The sequence below is a fragment of the Dama dama genome, chromosome 7, assembly GCF_033118175.1.
Source record: "Dama dama isolate Ldn47 chromosome 7, ASM3311817v1, whole genome shotgun sequence".
Classification (NCBI taxonomy): Eukaryota; Metazoa; Chordata; class Mammalia; order Artiodactyla; family Cervidae; genus Dama; species Dama dama.
The window spans coordinates 26,939,341-26,963,451 of NC_083687.1; the positions used below are offsets into that span (position 1 = coordinate 26,939,341).

Here is a 24,111-nt window from a genome sequence, read left to right on the forward strand (position 1 = left end):
AGAACAGGGGCACAGGGCAACAGAGAAGTGGGCTTTGATTTTCAGGGGAAAAAGCATTAGGGTAAAGAGTGAATTCGGAGCGGAACATTCCACCACACCACACTGTTAGAAAGACAGGGGGATGGGGTGCAAGGTGTACAGACAGTGTTGAGACTGTAGCCTGTACCCACAAGGAGGCTGGTGGGTTGGTTTGTTAAAAAAAGGAGACATTTAGAATTTTCTTTCTGTGTGTAATAATCAGTTTAACCTGTTCTGGAATTTTCTTTTTTCCACTCAATAATATAGAAGAGTTAGCCTTCCATGTTAGTATGGACAAATTTCAGAGTATGGTTAAAACAACTCATTTTTAACCACTCTCTTATTGATCAGCATACAGGTTTCTATTATTGATTAGCATAGAGGTTATGTTAACTGTTCAGCCATTATAAATAATTCTATACCAGAGATATTCTTGTCCAGAACCAGAAAATTAGTCATTATTAAAATTCACTAAATACATTCACTTTTTATGTCATTTCTGCCTTGAGAGTGTTTTAAGGGCAGGAACTGGGTCCTACTCATCTCAATGTTCCAGGCGGTCCATGGAACGCCTTACTCATAGCAAGTAATCAATACCTGTTGGATGGGTGAGTATCTATAATGAGCCTATTACGAAGGCTTAAAGGTGCATGTGGAACAATGAAGGATGTTATACAAATAACACAGATCCATCAGGAAGTTAGACCCGTTAGGAAGGGCACATGAGAGGAAGAGTTATTCTGTGTCTTCCCAACACAGAGCATTCTTGGCAACTACTTAAGGCAGAGTAGAAAGAACAGTCTGAAGCTCATGTATCAGGAGCTGTGTTGGTCAGCTGAAGCACCTTTTGCAACTTTGGTGACTAAATAAGAAAAATGGAAAGAGGATCAGAAGGAAATCACAGACAGAAAAAAGGTAGAGTCAGTAAACACAAGAGAAAATGCTCAACTCTCACTAGTCAGGGGGGCATGCGGGTTGAAGCCACAGTAAGATGCCATTGCACACCCTCAGATGAGCACACATCTGCAATCTTGACGGTATCAAGAGGCATCAAGGACACGGCACAACTCCCGCACCCTGCCAGACAGCAGTTGGGCAAAATCTGTGAAGTCAAAGATGAGCACAGCCTTTAACCTAATGTGATCATGTCACATGTGCATACCTATGGGGGCATCAGTGTTCACTCCGGCCACTCTTTCTAACTGTAAGAGTGATCAACAACCTTCATGTTCGCCAAGAGACTGGATGAATAAATTATGTTCTAAGTGTCCATCAACAGAAGAATGGATAGAGATATGGTACATGTATATCATAGAATATTACTCAGCCATAAAAAAGAACAAAATCTTGCATTTGTGGCAACATGGATGGACTTGGAGGGCATTATGCTAAGTCAGAGAAAGACAAATACTTTATGATATCACTTACACATGGAATATAAAAAATACAGCAAACTAGTGAATATAATAAAAAAGCAGACTGACAGATATAGAGAACTAATCGTTGCTAATGGGGAGAGGGAAGAGGAAAGGGACAAGACAGGGGCAGAAGATTAAGGAGTATAAATTATTAAGTATAAAATAAGTCACAAGGATATATTGTACATGATAGAGAATATAAGCAATATTTCATAACTATAAAAGGAACATAACCTTTAAAAATTGTGAATCACTATATCACACACCTGTTACTTATATAATATTGATCAGCAACTATACCTGAACTTTAAAAAAAGTTATATTCTACTATAAATAATGAATGGTATCATACACATATACACTGCATATGTCATCCTACACAAATGTGAAATATATTCTATGTGTGTATAATTGCTGTATATATTATTAATGCATATATGCATTATAATGCATTATTAACATGAGTGGAGATCCAGGATTATAAGCATATAAATTTTAAAACATGCAAAACCATGCTAGGCATTTCTTGTATTCTAAAAAAAAAAGTCGTGGAAATAATAAACACCCAATTTGGACAGGGTTGGGGGTTGAATGGAAGGACACAAAGGAAGGAAAGGCAACCGTATGTGTTTGCGGAGTCTGACTTTATACGCTGGGTGGTGAGTACGTGGGTGTGGATATGTTCTTTCTTTCTCTTTCGAATTTCTTAAAATACATGAACACGGAATGTACAAAGGCAGAGAGAAGAGAAGCCCAGCGGTTTACTTGGCATGTGGAAGGGGAAGCCGCGCATGGTAGGGGCTGCCTGTGTGGGGTGCATCTGAAATTCATTCATCTACTGAAAAAGCATGGGCAGCGCCTTCCAAACTGTCCACCTTCCAACGATGCCCTAGGCTGAGGCTGAGCCGTGAGATGGAAGGGACAAGCCAGGACAAGGCAGACCCTGTGATACCCAGAGGTCACAGACCACAGAGCAGGGCCCTAGAAACCAGACTCTGCATGCGGGCATGCGTGGTAAGTCGCTTCAGTCACCTTTGACTCTGTGACCCTACCGACTGTAGCCCGCCAGGCTCCTCTGTCCATGGGGATTCTCCAGGCAGGAATACTGGAGTGGGTTGCCATGCCCTCTTCCAGGGGATCTTCCTGACCCAGGGATCAAACCTGAGTCTCTCATGTCTCCTGCATGGGTAGGCAGGTTCTTTACCACTATCGCCACCTGGGAAGCCCACCAGACTCTGTAAAGATTGTATTTCCCTCAAGCCAGGGAAGTCTGCTGTCCTCCTCTGCTACTCCTGATGGCAGAGTCCAAGGGAGCTGGTCAAGCCCCTCCCCCCGGGGCCTGCTACCAGGTGAGAGAGAGGAGCACAGGCCTGGAAAAAAGGCTGGGGTTTCCACACCAGGGAGGCCCTCATGGTTCCAAAGCTTATCATCCCCTGTCTCTCTGCACTCACCCAGCCACACCCGGAGAACCTGCTTCTTATCATTTAGGGAGTAAACGTCATTACTCACCTGAAGTTATTTTGCTGATCACTGATACGGTCCCTGAAGATTTGCCAGACAAACCAGAACTGGACCACGGATTAGGTGGAATAAAATCCTTGCCTGGGTTCGGGAGTACACCGTTTCTTATATTTATTCCTAATAGGGCAAAAATGTTTTTTCAAATGCAAAATTTATATTCAGTTTTGTACCACATGTCAGAGATGAGATGAATGCAGAGTCCGATTTGTCAAAGACCTCCTATGGTTCAACAATCCAAAACTGACCTTGATGACACCACTGGATAGGTGGCAGAGGAAAGATGCTGTCTCTGGGGTGAGGGGGTTGTCTCACTGGTGGGTGGCCTAACAGAAGTGTCTTCACCATCTACCAATAGATCTGTCCACATCTGATGTCTTGACCCCCTGGTGCCATCCTGGGCTTCAGTGCCCCTTGGCTTTCCTACTCGCCCACCTTCACAGACCACTGCCTCTCCATCAGCTGCCCAAGTTCTTCTCAGTCCCTCCAGAATGCCACGCCCAGCTCTGCAGCCCTCTGCTCGCCTCTTTCTGAATTCTGAGATTCCACCCCCTCACCTCACATGGACCATCATCACTGTGCTGATTCTGGTCTCTACCAACACCCGTCACTGACTCCCTCCCTTCTCAGGCTGCCTTGATCTCAGCTGCAAGACAAACCACTGCCCCCTGCCCCCAGACCACCCACTTCCCATGGCCATCGGGCATCACAGCTATCTTTCAGAACAGAAAGACTGAATCCATCCTTTATTCTTCTTCTTCCTCTACAGTCAAAAAGAAATAGGTCTCCCTTCAGGCCAGTCTCCTAAGGCCACAGTGCCATCCCTGACAAGGTCTGGCAGTATTTAGGAGGCCTGTCCCCAATCCAGGCAGAAGGCAGGGGGGAACCAGCGAATCAGCAGGGCCTCCATCCCCTGCCCCCACCTGTATGACAGTGACAAACTGTGGGTCCCTCGCCCACACCGCACACAGATGTTGCCAACACCATGTCACTCCTCCAGTTACAACCCTTCAAGAGCTTCCTGTTGCTCGTGAAATAAAACCCAAATTTCTTACAAGACCCCAAAGATGCCTCCTATGTCCTAACACATCCTCCGCCTCTGACAGTGATCGGGCCATGTGCAGCCTCTCACAAGCCAAGCCCTCTCCTGCCTCCTGGCCTTTGCACTGGGCTGTTCCCTCTGCCTGGCATGCTGTTCTCACATCCCTCTGTACTTGGAATTCCCTCCCAATCTCTGGGGCCCAGCTTCTTCCACCATTACATCACCCTTAACAACTGCTGTCACCGTCTGCAACCACTGTGTGCCAACTTATTTAGGGTCTGTATCCCAAAACTATGAAATACGAGGGTCTACCGTCTACAGGTTGCTGGCTAAAATCACTGCATAGACTGTGATGTGAATGGAGACCCTGGAAGATTGGCAACCCAGTGGCCCCAGTTGGCTGTTTTGTCTACCATATTCTCAGCGCCCCGCACAAAATGATGTCAATACAAATTGGCTGATGGAATGAACCTGTGAATGAACAGTGGGCTAATGCTATACGCTTAGAATACAGAAAGCCTGGAGAGACGCTTGGGCACTCTCCAACTAGAGTGTCTTCACGTAACCCCTGTGGTACATAAAGCCAGATGGGGGGACTAAGCTCCCATCTGGTTTCCTGAGAGCATATAGGGATGGAGAGACCCCGGGCGAGCTGCCTGGCTCTTCCTGGTTCCTCCCTTCCTCAGACTCGACCCCTGTTTCCTCTACCAAATTTCTTATCTTAGGCAAGAAAAGAATGTGAAGCTTGGGACTTCCCTGGCGGTCTAGTGGTTAGGACTCTAAAGAGTTTCCACTGCAGGGGATGTGGATTCCATCCATCCCTGGTCGGGGAACTAAGACCCCGCATGCAGCGAGGTGCAGCCAAAAGGAAAAAGAAAATATAAAGCCTGTGTGTGCTAAGTGGTCGTATCCAACTCTTTGTGGCCCTATGGACTATAGCCCGCCGGGCTCCTCTGTCCATGGGATCCTCCAGGCCTGAATACTGAAGCCGGGTTGACTGTGCCCTCCTCCACGGGACCTTCCCCGCCCCAGGGATCGAACCCGAGTCTCTTACATCTCCGGCACTGGCAAGCAGGATCTTTACCACTAGCGCCACCTGGGAAGCCCAGCAAGTATTTCTATGGTGGTCCCACCACCATCCAAAACAGATGCTTTGCAAACTCGAGATTCCGGGGACACGATTTCCCATCAGTGACCAGAGCACAGGCAGGAAGTGCTATTACCAGGGAGGTACCGAGAGTGCTTCAGGTAGTGCTGCTTGGCCGCCGACCTCAGGGTGGGCGTGTCGCGCCGGGGACAGGACGTCCGCGTGGGGGCGCTGTTTCCAGTGCCCACGGGCTCCGCGGGCTTCAGGTCCAGGATGCTCTCAAATCTGAACCGGGAGGAGAAGGTTCTGGTCAGCACCAGCTGGGCAGCGCATCGGATGTGAAGATGACCTCACAAACCCAGAGGCCGTCCGGGCACAGCTGGGAGCCCACACTTGCCTGCACAGCGTCTCATCGCTCTGCCTTTTCTTGTTTTTCAGGTCAATCCTGGTGAAGGATGGACTGAAGTCCGAGTCATCCAAGTCAGCCCAGTCATCGGAATCCTTCGTTGACCTGGAAACGAGACCCCACCTTCTCCTACTCTTTGGCTTGATCTCACCATTTTTGTGCTCCAGGCCAGGGAGAATTTTCTGCGTATACAAGGGGGTGGGGGGTGGGGGTGGGGAGGAGAAGCAATACTTGGCATTAGTGAAGCTCGCCCATGAGTAAGCCCCGTTCTGAACTTCCCCGGTTGTGTAGAGGAGGGCCCTGGGGTGTAGCCTTCCCCAATATGCACTGCTTATTGAAAAAGGCAACGGTGGCAAACAGTCCCCGACCTCTCTCACTTATCCTGCACAGGTTACATCAGTTTCCATTCAATGGGGACACTAAGCTATGTAATAAGTCTTTTAAAAAGGACATTTAGGGTACTTCTTGCATAGGAGGAAGGCGGCTGGATTCTCATCCAGGGCTCATCTCTGAAAGAATCAGCATTATTGACACTGTCCTAAATAGAATATAAGAGAATGTAACTAAAGTATCAATCACCTGCTCTTTTATAGAAAACAATGCAATTAATACCTTATTTGCCTTCTCAGCAGGCCTGGATCCTATTTAACTACAGAATTAGCTACAATAGGAAATTTACAAACACACACTGCTGCTTTAGGTGGGTTGGGGTCAAGTGGACAGTCTGGAGACACCACCCCCATAATTCACAGGCAGAGCTAGAACCTGAATTTAGACCTTTAACTACAAAGCCAAGGCTCTTTTCACAATTCCATGACATCAAAAAGACCAATCTATTATAATTAGACCTTACATGCTGAAAAGAAAATATTGCATGCAGGTAGTACAGTCAGGGCCTTCCCTGGCAGCTCAGTGATGAAGAATCCGCCTGCCAATGCAGAAGACATGGGTTGGATCTCTGATCCGGGAAGATCCCACATGTCACAGAGCAGCTACGCTGTGCGCCACAGCTATTGAGCCTGTGTTCTAGAACCTGGGAGCCACAACTGCTGAGCCTGTGTGCCTAGAAATTGTGCTCTACGGGAGAAACCACTGCAGTGGGAAGCCCATGCACTGCAACTAGAGACAAGCCCACACAAGCAATGAAGATCCAGTACCATCAAAATAAATAAATAAAATCATTAAAAAAGAAGAAGAAGAAGAAGTGGGGTCAGAAAAGGAATAGTCCGACAGGACTCCTGGGTGAACCATCCTGCTTACTGCCTGAGGATGCTTGGGGTGGAGGGATGGCAAGAGCAGAGGGCTGGGCTTGTCCTCCGGAAGGTGGTCCGTCCTGGGAGCCTCGGCTTTGTAGGGGTACATGAGATGCTGAGGGGGCTGGCTGGCTTGATGCTGTCTGGAAGAAATGCGTGTGTGTGGCTTGGCTGGGGGCTGGGCAGGAGGGACCGGCTTTATGTGAGGTGGTGCGGCTGCCTTCTCCAGAACGTCCTTCTGAGATTTTCCTGACTCCTGAAGGCTGTGTGCGGTGCTGCCCAGGGGGTGCCCCACCTGGAAGTAAGGATATCGAAGAGCCTGGAATGACACATGAAGCTGTTTCAGAAGAAGAATCTGGCTGACACCATTCAGGGTTGCAGGCTAGGTTTCACATTAACCAGTCTACTGCAGTAGCTTGCCCAAACCAATGAGAAAACAGCATCCTGAATCTGTCATACCCCTTGTGATTCTCCTTGTTCTAAATAGTGTAAAATGTCTGGACTGGTTTCCACACTCAAAATTATTTGGGTAAGGCAGCCAGGTTCACTGCTATGCCCTTTGCTACTTCTGCCAATATTCTGGCTTTGTAACTTATTTGCTATGTTAAATATAATATTTGCTATCTTAAATACAATATTTCACCATTCTAAGTCCATTTCTTCATTCCATAGAAAGAAAATAAATAAGATGGAGAGAGGCAATATAATGATCCAAGAGGACTCTGAAAAATCAAATATAAAATAAGAAGATACAGATAAACAACAAGGGTTTGTTGTGTATCACAGGGAACTATCTCCAGTATCTTGTAACTGCCTGTCATGGAAAAGAATTGAGAAAAAATATGTAAAACTATCACTTTGCTCTATACCTGAAATTAACAACAGTACTGTAAATCAGCTATATTTTAATAAAAAAATAATAAAAATAAGCAGGTACATTTGCTTTAACATCGGAAATGCCAAGAGTGTCAAACATACTAAGTTAAACTTTGTCCAAAGATAATTGGCTTTCTGTATCACCAAGGAATAAATCTTAAAGTGCTGGGGTTTGCAATTCTTTCTGAAATATTCCCTAGTCTTTTGGAGTGGAAGTCACTGAGTATAACATAGCCTTTCTCAGTGACTCTGGGACCTAACCATAAACACCTGTAATGATGATAAGGAAGTGCAGATATAGATGCAAATAACATGGACACTGCCAAAGAGGTCCTGGACTTCCGACATCTAGCTCAGGAAGTCTTCTCTTTAGTCCCAGGTATTTTTTGCAAGTCTCAACTGAATTCAGGGTATTTTTAGCTTTTCTGATACTATTCCTAAAAAGTAAACATTCTTCTCTTGGTTCCTTGTTACTGAATCTTTTTATTTTCATAGCCACTATGTATCCTTTAGAAAACTGGGTTCATCAGAAGGCTTCCTTCTGTGGCCTGAAAACACTTGTGAATTTCATCACCAGAAGTGCATTTCTGAGCACTCTAACCTTTTTTGAGCCATCTACAGTCTTGGCTCTTTCTTCTTTGAGCCATTGGAAAGTTGCTTTCCCCCCATACCATAATCCTCCCCCAACTGTCAGCTCTCAGCTCTTGCAAATTCTAACATCACGTGGGCCCTGTCCTCAAGTGACTCTCTCCGTCTGCTTATAATTGGTCTCCTTTTTCATCCTCTGGGTAATGGATTTATCAATGAGACAAGCTGAGAAGGGGCCAGGTACAATGCAAAAAGAGGCTGGCCGGGGGCCTAGGAGTGGTTGAAGTCCATAGCACCACATGCTTCCTTTGAGTGTGGCTTTATAATCTAAGTCAAAATGGCCTGAGGGAGGGCAGGTCGGAAAAACAGGAGCCAGAAGGCATGTCAGCCACACGACAGAACTGTTGTTGATGGTACACTGTCTGTACTAGCTACTGGTGGAGTTAATAAGGCAAATCACATTAACTTCCTCTTTTTTTTTTTTGCAAATCACTTAAACTTTCTCAGATTTAATATTTTCATTTATAGAATGAAACCAGTAACACCTATCTCATGGAGCCTTCGTGGGATTAAAATCACGTAAAAACATACAAAAGCATTTGCAAACTGTCAAGTGCTATAAAATGCTAATTACAGTTATTTTCCTAGTTCTCTCCCTCTGTCATCTGTAAAATGAGTGATATGGATCTTACAAGATATTTTCAAACTACCTTTTGACAACCAGTACTGCCTTATAAAGACACTTGTTATATATCACCCTAACTCAGAATATATTTGAAAACATTTGCCAAAGACAGGTGGATATTTCGGTTTTCATTTTCATGTATTATTGATATATGATGTGAACTGTATAGCAATTTTCAAAGCAACTGTGTTGTTTAAACTTTTACTGCTTTAGACATAAAGAGTTTCAAACTATTTTGAATTCTTACACCTTATATAGTTCACGATTAGTGGTATTCAGTCCTATTTTTCACCCATATTACCTAAGAAAATACTTCCCATGATCTATACAGGAATCATTCACAATTAGACATGAACTTCATGAGGACTGCATGAGAAAAAAATGGAAGGAAACCTGACTAGCTGTCGGCCGTTTCTTGGGATCCCATTGCAGCATGTCTCTCAGGAGCTGAACTGCTTCGCTGCTGGCATTTGGAATGAGGGTCTTCAAGTTATTGGGCACGCACTGGGGCCAGCGGAAGTTCATCGCACTGGACAGCTGGTAGCCTTCAGGCCAGTCAGTCTGAAAGAAGGAAAAGGTAGACAGTGTTCCTCAGCCAATTGCTGAAATAGGACTTTATATTCCGGTACACGTGCCCATAACAGAAAGGTGACTTGTCATTACCACATCCCTACTCACTACGGTGGGCCATCCCAGAGGTAGGTGTGAATCTGTGACCGGGGTTATAAAGGAGCGGAGGAGGGCCACGGCTCACGTTAGGAGACTTTTGCGTGGATAAGAGTTGTGGCCATGAGAGTGCAGAAGAGGGCAGAGAGCAGAGAGGCGTGGGGAGAAAAGCAGAGGGAGCCAGGAAGTCTTCCACTGCAGGGTAGGAGGAGGGGGCGGAGGACTGCCAGGGCGAGGAAGATTCCAGAAAGAGTCTGTGCTGCCCAGGGAGGCGGCCAGGAGCACGGGAAGCTGCTGCTTTGGCCCACATCATTACCTTTTTGGGTGTCCCCAGTACTTGGCAGATTTTGAAGATGGTGTCAATCTCACTGGCCCCGGGGAAGAGCGGCCGGAGGGTGTACACCTCTGCCATGATGCAGCCCACGGCCCAGATGTCGATGGGCGAGCTGTAGCTGGTGGACCGCAGGAGCACCTCCGGAGCCCGGTACCTGCAGGACGGAGGAGAAGCGAGTTCCCATTCAACAGCCAGAAGCAAACTAAACCCACCGTCAGCTCTCCAGGAGGGCGTTCGTGTATTTCTGTTTTCTGTCTTGTTCAGGGCGGTGTGTTAACTTGTAAGGCCAACAGCTGTGGCTGCAGCATAAAGCTGGGCTCTTCTGTATCACGAAATTTTCTGTTGAACATTTCTAGATGGGTCTCCTCTCTACAGCATCTTTGAGAAATACAGATAGTGAGAGAGAGCAGGCAGAGAGCAAGCAAGAGAGAATATAGAATTCATCGTCTGTAGGCTCTTCTTGGTCATGGCCAACTGCTTAAATCGAATGCTTAGGGTCTGTAAGTTTTAATAACACCAGTTAGCTGGTTTTCCAACAGGTCTTTGGAGAATCTTTTACACAACTCTTTTAGGAAACAGTCTTTAGGAAGCTCTATACACAGAATATTTAGATTATGGAATAGCATAATGGATTTCCTATAATATTTTTTATTGAAGTATAATTTATTTACAATGTTGTGTTAGTTTCTGGTATACAGCAAAGTGATTCAGATACATATGTATTCTTTTTCAGATTATTTTCTATTATAGTTTACTACAAGATACTGAATATAGTTCCCTGTTGGACTTGCTTCTAAAGTTATTTACAACACAAGCTTTTAAAGCTTGTACAATACCAACATTCCTACACATAGATGTTTTCAAATGGTGTTCTTGGTGGAATAGTATTTGTGACATTATAATCAGTATAATTGCATGGTTTTTAAATATAAGAAATGCAATTATATCCTCTTGAGGAAGATTGTACTCACCACCTGGTAGATACATAGTCTGTGTATGGAGGTCTTGATCGGATTTCTCGGGCCAATCCAAAGTCTGCAATTTTCACAAGTTCGGGTCCCATACAGAGGAGGTTCTCTGGCTTTAAGTCCCGATGGAAAAAGCCTGCAGGGGAAGTGGAAAAGGAATTCAGAGGCAAGATTGTGTCTCATCACTCTTTGCAGCTGTAGTGCTCTTTTCATGACAGTGATAGTCTGGTATGACACCGAAGGCTCTGGACACTCATCCCAATAATGATAACACAAAGCCCTTTGGGTCATTCATTTTCCTTTAATGAATTCAAAATGTTAAATCCTTCAAAGTTGTCTTCATAATTTTTTTTTCCAAGAGAACAAACTTCTTTTAAAATACCAAAACTCCATTATGGGCTGAGATAACCTGGCAAAAAGAAATTGTCACTCTAGGAAAAAAATACCTTGCGTACATTGCCCAAGTCAGCCAGAAAGAATTTGAGATTAAAACCATTAAAACCATGGTACTGGGATACTGGGAGTTTACACTGCTGCAGAAACACAATTACAGTTTTTGTTTAAGAAACAAGGGATCTATGGATATGACCTACTCATATCTGAGATCATGGTGTGTATCGCAAATATGTCTAAAGGTCAAATACTGATTACTTCGCCCAGTGAAAAAGCACAATGTGGATCTGTAATCCACATTGTGAAAGGCAGAGATAACTCATCAAATGGGAAGCCTGTCTCAGCTACAGCAGGGCTTCAGGGGTACATGCAGGAGAGACCCAAACACCCGCTGATCAGCATCCTACGCCTCTGAAAGACCCAAGCCTTCCTCCTGAGGAATCACTGACAGACATCATTCTGCATTAAACCTGAATGGGTCACCAAAACAGGGACTACAACTCTGTCAGCGCTGCTGATGGGGTTATTTGTCGTCTACTATCACAACCAGTGCCGTGAAGCTGGATTTGAAGTAGCACATTACGGGAGGAAGTAAGAGCCATCACTGACGTGCCGACTGTTCCCCAACCACCTCTGTGCTCATGTGCTCACGTCTGCATCTCTAATGTGCCTGCTGCCCCCTCTCCAGACTCCCATCTCTGATAGGAGGCACAACAGCTGATGTCACCCCCATATTAACCTGTCCCAAACCACTCTTCTTCTCTCCCAAATCATCTCTCCTTCTCAAACTTTTGATATGATATCCAGGTAGCTTGTAGTTATGCTGGATCCATCTTTCCCCAGACAGTAACAGAGTTGGGTCACGGTTTTCATCAAAATACTTCCTTTGGGTCCTTTCTGCCCCTTCTCTGACTTAAAAATGTGTAAATATGCATGCAGTTATGAGAATGGGATCTTTTGCCAGTGTACCCAGGAAGCCTCCATGACCCCTGAAACATACGATCTATAGATGATGGTTTCTCTTCCTAAACACTCAGAGCATCAAAAGCATGGAAAAAAGAGATGATAGACCATTTTCTTACCAAACAGATGGGAAAAGTGAGTCACAAGGGGATGAGGGCTGAATTAGTCACAATCCCACCAAGCAGTGCATCAGAGCTCTTGTACTGCCTGGCTCTGTTCTGTCCCTCTCAATCCAGACGGCAAAACCTTGATTTGTGGGGCTGGTCCTCTCAAGTCCAGACTAACCCTCTTTCTCCTCTTAGACTGCCCTTTGCTCCCCTAGTTGGTGTACATTGCTATTTCCAAACTTAAGTGGCATTTCTCTGACACTGAAACGTCCTCCACATCCAGGTGCCACCGCCACCTTCCTGCCACCAACCATAACACTCACTCAACAATCCGGCATCTTCTTTTGTCCAGTGCATCCTATCACATCAACTGTACTCAGATACAGCCATAATTCTGTACTCCAGACCCTGTAACTTGCTCCCACCCAGGTCATGCTCCGGTATACACTGACAAACTGCTCCCACCAGTCAAGCTTTATTCTTTCCTGCTAACTATTCTTTAATCCTACTTCCACAGAGGATGTGAGCACTAACGAAATGAGGAGAGGTAAGATTCTGGTTCCTCATATCTCCCTCTAAACAGCTTTCCTTTGATCCTGAAGGATCAAAACTTCAGGCCCCAAATAAAGTATCAGAGAAAAAATGGCTAGGGGAAAAGTTTAATTGCAAACAGACTCTTAAAAATGACTAATGAAAACTGTATTTGTTAGCTGACATATGTCATCTGTCATATGGTATTTGAGGATAAGCCTTTATAACTAGGAAGCATTTGTGAATGTCTGTAGAATATCTGGCGTGAGTAACAGCAACTATAATCAACCTTAAACTCATGAGTTCTGTTCATTAATCAAAGGTCTAAGGCCCTCTTGTCAGGCATCTTTTCTTTTCATCTCTATTTTAACAAAGCATCACTATTTTATCACTACGAGAGGCAATGCTTTGTAATAGTTTAGTAGGCAGACTGATTGGGTTGCCTGATTTCAAATCCCAGTCCTATTCACTGGCTGGCAAATGAGTTGCCCCCTATAAAATGGGGACATAACAGCATCTATCTGCCTTGTGGGGTTGTTTTGCAGGATTCATGTGTTAATATTTTGCAGAGCTTTTAGTGCAGTGCTTGGCACATCGGCACCTTGCAGGAGCTTGTCATTGTTCATAGTACCTCTCCTCTCATTTTATAGTCTCGACAAAGGGGGCAGGCAGACACCTAGTTCCATTTTTTTGCAAAAATTAAAGTTCATGAGGCTGGTGATGTGCCGCCCCACCCCTCCCCCTGCCAACTGTGAGGAGGTGGCGCTAAGCTCTGATCTGATTCCTGGCCCAATCCATGTTCTGCTGATGTGTGCACTCAGGCTTGTAACAATGAGCCCACGTCTTCCTCTGCGCTTCTGATTCACAATGAAAACCCTTATAGCTGGGTTGTTCACAGATCATGAAACAGCAAAGTGCTGTTAACACAGAATCTTCCTGTTCGAAACTGTTTGGCTTTCAGAACACAGGAACAGACCTTCATTTTAATTTCAGGGTACCCCATGCCAGTCGAATAACAGAGGGATTTTCTCTTTCATCCTGGCAGAAAATGTGTTGCACTTTCTTTTTCACTAACAACCCTTGGGCAAGAAAAACATCAAGCCACAAAGAAGGCTTTCTCCTCTCCACATTCTGTTCATGAGGAATCTGATAGGAATACACGAAAATAGCCAGAGAATACTTAAACACTATGGATTTCTATAGTGCACCTTCCTACTAGGGAAGTTCTAATTTCACAGATATTACTGAATTTAAACCCACAGTGCTTTTATCAAGAAGGCCGGGAGGACAGCAACACACAGAAAGGCCAAGGGCTGACTCAAGGACACGTACAGCAGGACAGGGGTGAAGCACGAAGCAGAGAACCACCTCTTTGGGCCAAACATTTTCCTTTACGCCACCTAAGGCACTTCAGATTTCCTGCATGGATATTTTTAAGTGCAGGGTAAGGGTGAAACACACTTTGCATTCATTATTTAACTCCTGCAAAGTACATATGTCTTGGCATTGCTCTCAGCACCAATGGAGCTGTGTTTTCATTCCCAGTAGGGGGAGGTAGTCACTGACATTAACCACGGCCATGGCAACCACCTGCGGCTCTGTGCCCTGCTCCCCAAGGAGTGTGCTCCCAGGGACAGACGCACCTTCACACAGTGAGAATCAGCCAGCAGGGAAGAGCCTGGAACTCACAGAACAAATCTGTGAAATGCTTTCGATTATTTTTTTTTTTCCATGACTGGAGGAAAGGAACTGTATAAAGCTCCAAAGTTCAGTCAACACCACACAAAACCATTCAAAAGCATTAAAAAATCATTTATGAATGAAAATGAGATAGAACCCGCAAAATAAGTATCTATCCCACCTGCAATTATTTTTAATTAATTTAAAAAATTAACTAATTGATTTTACTATTTATTTTTGGCTGCACTGGGTCTTCATTGCTGCACACGGGCTTTCTCCAATTGCACCGAGCAGGGGCTACTCTCTAGTTGTGGTGCATGGGCTTCTCACTGTGGTGACTTCTCTTGTTGCAGAGCACTGGTTCTAGACAGCCGGCTCAGCAGATATGTGGTCCTAGCTGCCCCGTGGCAGATGGAATCTTTCCAAGTCAGGGATTGAACTGTGTCCCCTGCATCGGCAGATGGATTCTTTACCACAGGTCCCCTGGGGAAGTTCCCCCACCTCTAATTATCATCACGACTTTCTTCACCTCTGAGTCTCTGCTCTCTGTGAGAACAGACAGGTTTTTCTAGAGAAGTATGGCAAAGGACAGAAATATGGGAACTAGTCTCCATTCTACTGCTTTAAGGCAGCGGGGCCTTTGGCAGGTCTTTAAACCTCTCTGAACCCCAGTTTCCTCTTCTTTGAAAGGAAAAGACACCATCTGTTCTCTCTACATGAGAACCTAGCAAGAAAACACAAAAGGCAATGGATGAAATGACATTAAGCTCAAACCAAAACTGGCACTTAGCTGGGGGAGAGTGTCCACGAGAATCTGAGGAAGAAGCATGGTGCTGGGGTTAGAAGGGCAAAGGAGGTCTGGCCACCATGAACTGAGCCTTCCCTTGCACCATTTCTGAGTACAATCCAAGTATGTAAGGCATGCAAGGGAGACTGACAATGGAAGGTTCCAAAGAGCTCATTTCACACAATCATTTATGGATGCTACATTACTGGATATGGATATGCATTGTGTGTGTGTGTGCATATATGTGCCCTGCTGGGTGCTGGGGGAGAGTAGATATGTAGATGCATGTGTACTCACAGATGTGTGCATGTGTGTGCACATATGGGTGCATGTCTGTGTGAGCATATGTGGGTTGATTTGATGGGATTTGGTAGAGACCTGAATAAAAGGATGTAAGTTCTTCCTGGCAACAACTGAGCCTCACAAAAAGCAACAAAAAGGAAAGGAAGAGAAAGCCAACACATATTAACTTTCTTACAGAACCACCACGCAGTCCTCTGAGCAAAGAACCCTGGTAACTGAGACACTATGATGGGTCCCTATCAGAACATGTCTAGTTGACCTTTCTCTTTGGAGATTCCCTTTGATTTCTCACCATTTCTTTCTCCTGGACTCTCAACTCTAGTAAGTGCTCCTTCTCCTCCTATCTGTCTGTAAGACACCAAACCAGAAGTTTTCAGCGTTTTGCAAACTCACACCATCCCTTGGGAATTCTTGTGTCAACCTGTGTCAGTGGAATCAGAGATGATACCTTTTATCGAAGACTTTTTATAGAATTGGTTCATGGGCTTGCATATCACTCTTGAATTATTTAGCACATACCCACGTCTTCCACGGATGGACAGCCTGTTTATCTGTTTGTACTTTGTTTGACCCCTAAGCGTGAGGTGCTGTTTAGGGGTCACAGAGAAGACTGGGAAGGGTCCCAGACTTACCATGTGGCACAATGTCTTTTTCCCTCGCTGCCAACTTGCGTCAAATCTGAACTGACTGTTATCAAAGGGCTTCTGCCCAGCTTCTTTGTTGGGTAATGAAACCCATTTGCTGGTGCAATATTTGCAATGGCAGTGATACCTTTAGACTGGGAGGGAACAGATTTCTGCCTGTGTAATATCAGCTTGCCCATCTGTCTGGACGTCAAAGCCACCCCAAATGGGCTCCTGAGGGACTCCCTACCCCCCTGGTAGACACATGTGTCCATCCCAAGGCTCCGTGTTCATAAGAAGGTATCAACCCAACCTCAGCTGGGTCTGTGGCCAGTTAGTAACCCAGACTAGTAATGCCTCAGGCTACTAATCCTACTCAACACTGTACAAAAGCCCAGCTAAGAACAACAGTGATAGAGGATTTCCTGACGGGTATGTGACCATCCACTCCTCTGGATGCTCTAAATCTCTCCCTGGACTCACCAGACCATCCCTAGAGTGAATCATATTGGGCCCCAGTAGGACCATTTTCTCTGATCAGGTGATGTAATTGGCCTATGTTGAGGGAGATGACCTGGAACTATATCTCATGCAACCCACTGCTGTGTTTACTGTGAAGGTAACGCTATGTAAAGATCCATGAGAGAAACCTCTCTGGTATCAGTACCAGGAATAACTCTGCTTCTCTTGGGCAACTGAACTGTTTATACATTGGAGAGGCCAAGTAGGTTGGAATTGGTACTGTTTCATGTTCTGCATTGTTTGACAACAAACGCAGACTGTTTCTTCTACTTAAATAAGACTTGCTGACATGTATTTCATGGAGTAACCTCACCCCTGGCTATATCCATGCCATGTTTTGCTTTTTCTTTGCATATTTTAAGTGTATTTTATTTTCCTGGATTGCACAAATCTTATTAGACCACTTTGCACCCTTCTGAACAAGCTGAAATTAAATACACTAAGAAAATGAGAAACCACAGCAAAGCAGTGCTAGTTAAGGGGGGTTAAACATCATATGTGGATGGAGCTTGTCTGAATCCTAGATGAGGCTTCTCATTAATACACCCGCTAATGGTCAGAAGTAATTCTTCAACATACAAGTAACAAGCTTGATGTTAAAGCCTAGAGAGTAAGAACATGCAGAAATGATAAATAATGAGGGAAATTCAGAAATCAAGCTACAGAAGATAACATATTCTAAAATCCATTATCAGCCTCACAACTCTTCAACTTTTTTTGGGAGTCAATTACAAAAGACACTGATGCATCCTACACCCTCTACCTGAGGACAGCATTTCATTGCTATTCAAAAGCACAACACTCCAATCACCTACCGTGTTTGTGAATAAATGCAAGTCCTTGCAATATCTGATACATGATATTTCTTATAGCAGACTCGGGAAACAACTTATTTCTGTGTGGGGAAGAGGAAAAAAAGTTATAAATCTTGATTTATGAAATTTGTTTATCAAAACAAATCCCCTGTTCTCAAATTCTTAGCATAACCAAAAAAACATAAGAAAACACTTGCTCACATGCTAATTTGATCATATCTTGGATCATAAAGACCAAAGAAAAGCAACTGCTTATGCATGCAGGGCATACCTTATAAATACCAAATATATTCAGTTATGTTACAAAGAAGAAGCGTAAACATTTAATAATAAACCTAGAAAAATTCCTTCCAATATATCTTATAAAAAATCACTTCTCTCCATAATATAATTAAAGTGTAACAAATCTTTGATGGGGAAAATCTGAGGTCTTTCACATGAAGGTCTTAGGAGATGCAGTGGAGAGTGACATTTTCCCCGGTTGTGCAAGCCATACAGCTTCACTGCTATTCCTGACAATGAAAACAGTATTTGTTCACTGAAATTACTCAGAGGGATGCTCCGAATGGCATTCATCTGCCACCAAGAAAATGTGCCTAACAGGTTCCACATGGTTCACTTTTAAAGTTCAAAATGACCATTGCAGGTAAATTTTTTATTTGTTTCTTTGTCTTCCCAGCATGTGAGCCCTGAGCACTGTAGCAAGACAGGCACTGTAAGGGACCTGGAAGTATCCGACGGATGGCTCAGAATGAATGAATCCGCTACACTTTTCACCTATAGTTACTCAGCCCATACTGTCCCATGGAAAGGAGACCTGCAGAGTTATCTGTTAAACCTCTTAGCCTGTTTGGGTGAATCACCCAGTAAGACATTCATAATGACTGCTCTGAAAGCAGCTTTCTCCGCAGCTATCCCAGGGCCTCCCAAGCAGACTTCAGGTGGGGCCCCTCATCTCCTGGCAGCTTTAAACAGCCAACCTCAAGCAGCATGCCCACAATAAACAAAAGTGGAAAGAAAACACATGCACGTTGCTACATTTATTTCTAAGAACATGATGACCACCCTGTACCTTTCTTTAATGAGCTGGTAAAGATTCTCCTTCATGTACTCAAAGATAAAATAAAGATGATCATTTTCCCTGATAACTTCTTTTAATTTTACTACGTTGGCATGGTTGAGCTTCTTTAAAGACTGAAAGGCAATGAAAAAAAAAAACACCATAAAAATTAGAGTTAAGTCTGTTGTTGAAAAAAGAAAAGCAATCCCACAAACAGGGAGAAGCACCTAATTCTAGAACTACAGCAAAGTGGCACAATTCATATTACACTGACAATATTTTAATAAATGGTATTTCTCTGAATTGGTAGTAACTTTAGGTAGAAAAACTATTTCAATTGATGAACCAGGAGGTAAGAACGTGACCATAACTGGAGCTGCTGGCTTCCTCTAGCACAAGGTACTGCTGCTGCTGCTAAGTGGCTTCAGTCGTATCCAACTCTGTGCGACCCCATAGACGGCAGCCCACCAGGCTCCTCCGTCCCTGGGATTCTCCAGGCAAGAACACTGGAGTGGGTTGCCATTTCCTTCTCCAATGCATGAAAGTGAAAAGTGAAAGTGAAGTCGCTCAGTCGTGTCCGACTCTTAGCGACCCCATGGACTGCAGCCTACCAGGCTCCTCCGTCCATGGGATTTTCCAGGCAAGAGTACTGGAGTGGGGTGCCATTGTCTTCTCCGAGCACAAGGTACCGGGCCAGGGCTATTTTAGGTGTATTCCCTCCAGGTGATGAAATTCACACCATGAAAGTGACCAGAGAGGAAACCACTGAGGCTTTGATTGATATTGGAGAGGCAGCTGCTGGGAGCTGAGGTCACCAGCCAGCAGTCTGCAGACATGCTGAGCAGGAAATTGCTCAAATAGACAGAGGCCGACAACCCAATTCTCTCAACTTTCTTCTGACTCATTCATGTCCCTGGGATGTATAGCTCTTCTTACAAGGTAAGTGTTAAAGAAGAAGGCAAAGAAGGAGGGAAGAAAGAGGAGAAGTTTCATTGGAAAGACCATGAAGTGAGATGAGAGAGAGACCTCTGCTTTCAAGAACAGCAAAGGCAAAAAAAGTCAAGCGGGGGATGAGGAACAGAGTGGGTGGCTCAGAAAATGGTGAGTGACCTTCTGATTATTCCCCATGCACACATGTGGTTTTCCTCTTCCTAGAACATACATGTGAGTGCAGCCATGTGCAAGCTATTTTCTGTTTGCATCACTAGCTCTGTCCACAGTGAAAAAATATGCTTTCATAACAGTGAGCAGCAATCCAATTCATGTGCGATGACCAGACACCCAATTGCAGGTTTGCTCACCAGCTGATCAGAATTTGACAGACCGTCCCTTTCAAGAATGCCTCAAGGAGTCACTGTGGCAGTGGGATAAGCCCTTTAACTCAAAAACCCTTTTCTTCATGGAGACGTGAGTCTGACAATAATAAATTGTAAAGCTCAGTTTATCTCTGAACTTCCTTCAAAAGAACATTCCTTCTATAAAACAAACAACCAGAATGCCTGAAGATGAAAGCGTTAACCTGAGTGTCCAAACCTGGAAGGATACAAGGTAACAAGGCAAGGGGAATGTGTAATGGGACCAAGTTACTTAGACAGCTGGGAAGACAGAGGAAATATGGCCAGTGAACAGGAACAAAATAAGATGTCTGGAACCTCTTCCCTGAAGGACAAGCTTTTGCCAAGCACCTCTCTGGCAGGAAATCCTCAGCTGTTTTGGCCAAATGGCCAGATCCTGATTACTGCTTCTAGTTGGGTTGGATTTTTGGTTTTCCGTGAGTAGCAAACATTGCTAACTCGTAAGCATTCACCAGACTCTCATGGACTGCAGTCGTCTTTCCTGTTTCTTTGCTTAAAATGCACCACCAGCCATGGCTAAGGCATCTGGTGGACGAATAGCAGGATGAACTGGGCAGATTCATTCGGAGGAAGACCAAGTCGGTTTTAGAGCTTTGAGAGAAGAGACTTCCAGGCAAGGAGTAGGGTACCTTCCGCTCTTAGCCAGATGTTTGCTTTGAGCATGAATTACCAGTCCAAGTCTAAGAGTGGCTGCAGCTCTCGCATCTAAGTGAGGTTCGGGGGCCAATTAAAGTCTCTATCAGTTTAATAGAAAAAGAGTTAATATAAAGAAAGGACCAATTTTGTGGAGGACCTCACATGACTCATTTTTGAGAGATATACTTCCAGAAAGAAGGCATCTTGTTTTGGCTTGACAAAGGCTTCCAAAGAGAGAGAGGCAGGTCAGCTACATCAGGCAGAGAAGAAGGAACACAACAGAGACGCTTCAGGGAGGAGTAATCTGCAGGCTCTTGAGTGGTCGCTGAGTCTCATCCACATCACTTAAAGAAAGAGTCAGGCCCAGACAAGCTAGGTCAAGGGGCAATGATGTGTCAGGAGGGAGACCCTCAGAGGTCGGGTGAGGGAGTAAGTGGCCACCTAAGAGAACTGCCTGGATGCCAGACCGTGGGCTTGAGACCAAGCCTCACTGCCTAGAGCTCTATTTCCTTCCAGCAAATTACTGAGTCTCTGGGTCTCAGGTCTTGTCATCATGAAACTCAGGATGCTAAGATTTTCCTCATCAGGTGGTTGTGGGGATGAAGTAAGACTGAGCGTGGAAAGCACCTAAGGTGCTGCCTGGCCCATAACAGCTACTCAGTAAATGGTAGATGGTGTGTGAACAGCTGAGTGCCGGGGAGATGAGATGTGTGGGGAGTGGGGTCACACAGGCCACTGCCATGAGCTGTGGTTTCTGAGTGGGGGGGTAAACGATAATTATGACAGAAGAGGGAGAAACAATGAGCCCTGGGGGACGCAGACAATCTAGAAAATTCAGGCACTCATGTCCACTAAGCAGTTGGATATACGGACCTGAAGCAGGGGTCGGCAAACTTTTCTGTCAAGGGACAGACAGTATATATCTTAGGCTTTCCTGGTCATACATAGTCCCTGCTGCAACTACTCAGCTTGGGCAGTGTAGCCTGAAACCAGCCATAGATAATATGCAAACAAACAGACATGGCTGCATTCCAACAATTTTTTAAAAATAAAAACAGGCAGCAGGCTATTTATTGACCCCTGATCTAAATGCATAGGTAAGATAAAAGATGTGAAGGGGCTGCTGAAGGAAGGGGAATGAATAAAATCCCTTGGGAGAAGTCAAAGCAAAGGAAAAAAATTGCTGAGAAGAGAGTGTGAGAAATTATCATTATTTAAAGGGTGAACTCATACAACCATTGGTGAAAGGCATGAAAGGAGGAAAAAGGTGGGTCAAAGCAGAGTTCACAGACACGGGAGAGGAGGGGAGGAGAGGCGGAAGTGGTCCACAGACAAGAAAATGCCTGAGAAAATGATCCTGGGCTTGGCAGCTAAGACAGCAGCTTGTGGCTGTTAGGAGAGCAGCTTCATCACAACGCCTGATTCAGTGAAGTGCAAAGTCAGTGGTGGGGGGAAGTGATGGCAGGGGGGGAATCTGGAAAGTGAGGTCAGGAAGAGGGATGGGTGGGGGGTCCAGCGGAGGGAGGGCTGAGTCTGGTTAGAGAGAACAATGGGCACATTGATAGATGGAAGACAAGGAGCCAGTGGAAAGGAGTTTAAAGATATGGGAAGGTTCATAATAGCCAAAGGAGTCTCAATGCCCATCGATGGATGAATGGATAAACAATATATAATACATCCACACAATGGACTGTTAATCAGCCTCAAAAAGGAAGGAAATCCTGACACGGGGATGAATCTTGAAGACATTTTAAGTGAAATAAGCCAGTCACAAAAAAAGACAAATACTATATGATTGCAATGAGGTACCTAGTGTAGTTGAATTCATACAGATAGAATGTAGAATGGTGCTGGCCAGGGGCTGGGGGGAGGGATTCATGGGAATTTTTGTTTAATGGGTAAAGAGTCTCAGCTTTACAAGATGAAGAGTCCTGGAGATGGATGCGACTGATGGCAGTACAATAATGTATATACTTAATGCCACTGAACTGTACCATTTTTAGGTCAAATACGCAATTCTGAATCTATTTTGAGCCCTCTGGGTTCTAGCATGGGACACCTTTGTCATTCCAATAGTGTCTGCTATTTCTCCGACTATCTACCTGGCAACCTGCCATTTTCCTTTGAGTTTCTGTTAACCTTAATGCACAGCCATTGTTTGTGGAAAATGTGCAAAAAAGCTTTCCTCAGAGACGACTATACAATATGATTACTGCATATTTCAATTTCTGGATGGTATGACAGATTTACTAATACTGTTTAGTTTACTATGTAAACAAAGTGGTGCAAATCTTTTAAAAAGTGTTTAAAAAGGTAAATATTATGTTATGTACATTTCATCATAACTTGAAAGAAAAGGGACATTAGTGAGAAACTAGTGAAAGCTGAATAAATCTGTGGTTAACAGTCTATTACAAAGATTTAAATAAAGTACATGAATACACACAAAAAAAACTTAAAAAAAAAAATACATGCACTAATGCAATACCACAATCTTCTTCTCTTAGCTGTTAACTGTATTGTTATCATCTGCCTCCTTTTTCAGCTTCAGTGAAACAATTCTAACTGTATCAACTATAAACCTACCATGTATAAAGCAATTTTAATCAACCATATGTAAATTATTCCCTCATGTGTTAATAAATACCTTGACCTCCCGAAGGTTCATGCATTCTTCCCAGGAATAAAACTTTCTTTTCATTCTAAAAGAGAAGAGAGAAACAAACAGCACGCTTATTCCCAGTAACAGGCTATGTTTTATCTTTTAAAAAAAAGTTTTCGTTCTGGACCTAATGAACAGTGCTTAAAGTGGGTTCCAATTTCTATCAAATATTATACTATCCAAAACAGCACTTTACTGAGAAATCTGGCAGTGCAATCAATTTTTCAGCACAAAAGTTCCCCAGGAGAGTCAGTACAGGGTACTGCAAAGAGGTCTGGACTGATGTCTTGCTCTGTCGCTAATTAGCTGACCATGGGAAAATCCCATGGGCTTATTTTATCTAGACCAGAGCTGTCCAATCAAACTTTCTGTATTGGTGGGAATGTTCTGTGCTGTTCAGTATGGGAGCCATTAGATGCACGTGACTACTGAGCAGTTGGAGTGAGGCTAGTGCAACGCAGAAACTGAATTCTTAATTTAAATTTTAAATTTAAATGACACATGATTACTTGCCGCCATGTTGGACTGCACAAGGACAGGCCCTGTGGTACAGGGGTTGGCAAACTATGACCCATGGGCCAGCTCCCCCTGACCATCTGATTTGATACAGCCCACGAGACAAGAAGGGCACTTATCTTTTATTTTATTGTAAAAATATTTATTTATTTGGGTCTTAGTTGCTGCATGTGGGACCTAGTTCCCTAACCAGGGACTGAACTTGCATTGGGAGCATGGAGTCTTAGCCACTGACCCACCAGGGAAGTCCCTCACCGATGTTTCTAAATGGTTGCAGAAGACAAAAGAAAAATAGTAAA

The 24,111-nt window shown here is 44.3% G+C and overlaps 1 protein-coding gene across 3 annotated transcripts in view; it reads right to left on the bottom strand.

The window, feature by feature from the left end:
• CILK1 (ciliogenesis associated kinase 1) overlaps window positions 1-24,111 on the bottom strand; it is a 29,806-nt gene that overhangs the window by 4,364 nt on the left and 1,331 nt on the right. Inside the window, exons 2-12 of one of the 3 annotated variants that reach the window (XR_009693588.1) lie at window positions 23,282-23,336; window positions 18,656-18,777; window positions 17,584-17,663; window positions 10,863-10,995; window positions 9,874-10,045; window positions 9,285-9,452; window positions 6,750-7,061; window positions 5,481-5,671; window positions 5,220-5,368; window positions 2,946-3,074; window positions 974-1,120 (exon numbers count right to left, since the gene is read on the bottom strand). Coding sequence is in view for 2 of the 3 variants with exons in the window: in XM_061146919.1 (XP_061002902.1) it covers window positions 1,059-1,120; window positions 2,946-3,074; window positions 5,220-5,368; window positions 5,481-5,671; window positions 6,750-7,061; window positions 9,285-9,452; window positions 9,874-10,045; window positions 10,863-10,995; window positions 17,584-17,663; window positions 18,656-18,777; window positions 23,282-23,336 (1,573 nt within the window). In the remaining variant the exon portion in view is untranslated. The remainder of the gene's footprint in view (window positions 1-973; window positions 1,121-2,945; window positions 3,075-5,219; window positions 5,369-5,480; window positions 5,672-6,749; window positions 7,062-9,284; window positions 9,453-9,873; window positions 10,046-10,862; window positions 10,996-17,583; window positions 17,664-18,655; window positions 18,778-23,281; window positions 23,337-24,111) is intronic. The other 2 variants (XM_061146919.1, XM_061146918.1) reach the window with 2 other exon arrangements.